Source organism: Pteropus vampyrus, unplaced genomic scaffold (genome assembly GCF_000151845.1).
Source record: "Pteropus vampyrus isolate Shadow unplaced genomic scaffold, Pvam_2.0 Scaffold131, whole genome shotgun sequence".
In the NCBI taxonomy this organism is placed as follows: domain Eukaryota; kingdom Metazoa; phylum Chordata; class Mammalia; order Chiroptera; family Pteropodidae; genus Pteropus; species Pteropus vampyrus.
In genome coordinates, this window is record NW_011888912.1 from 2,113,017 (window position 1) to 2,113,514 (window position 498).

The 498-nt window shown below is 72.7% G+C and overlaps 1 protein-coding gene across 1 annotated transcript in view; it reads left to right on the plus strand.

Annotated features, from left to right (window-relative positions):
- The first annotated feature begins 9 nt into the window (after positions 1-9).
- Positions 10-498, plus strand: part of LOC105296941 (uncharacterized protein ENSP00000471857-like) — a 4,199-nt gene continuing 3,710 nt past the window's right edge. Inside the window, exon 1 of the mRNA XM_011367319.2 lies at positions 10-491. Coding sequence (XP_011365621.2) covers positions 68-491 — 424 coding nt within the window. The 5' untranslated portion in view covers positions 10-67. The remainder of the gene's footprint in view (positions 492-498) is intronic.

Consider the following 498-nt stretch of genomic DNA (forward strand, 5'->3'; position numbering starts at 1 on the left):
GACAGTGCCTGACGGTCTCCTCTCTCTCTCCGCAGGACGGCCGTCCGCACTGTCGGCCTTGCCGGCCATGAATGGGATGGCCGACGTGAACTCCGCCAGCCGCCCCCACTATGCCTCGTCCATCCCTGTGCCTCGAGCTGCCTCCCAGACCCGGATCCACACCCCGGGCGCCTCTCCCCAGCTGTGGCCACGCCAGGCTGGCCTGGCCCCAAGCCCGCAGCGAGCAGCGTCCCCGAGACTGGGCAAGGCCACAGGCCCTCCCCGAGGCCCCTCGCCGAAGGCCTCCCGGGGGAGGGGCCCCCCCAGGGCCTCTGGGGCGGTGAAGGAGTCGGCCGAGGGTGCCGATGGCCTCTGCAGCTCCCCGTGGAGCAGCCCCAGGGCCAGCCCCAAAGCAGCCCTGTCCAGCCCGGCGGGGCCCAGAAGAGGGGAGACACAGAGCCCCCAGGGCAGGAGGTCAGCCCGGGAGGGGATTCCAGTCCTCCAGACACGGAGCGGGAG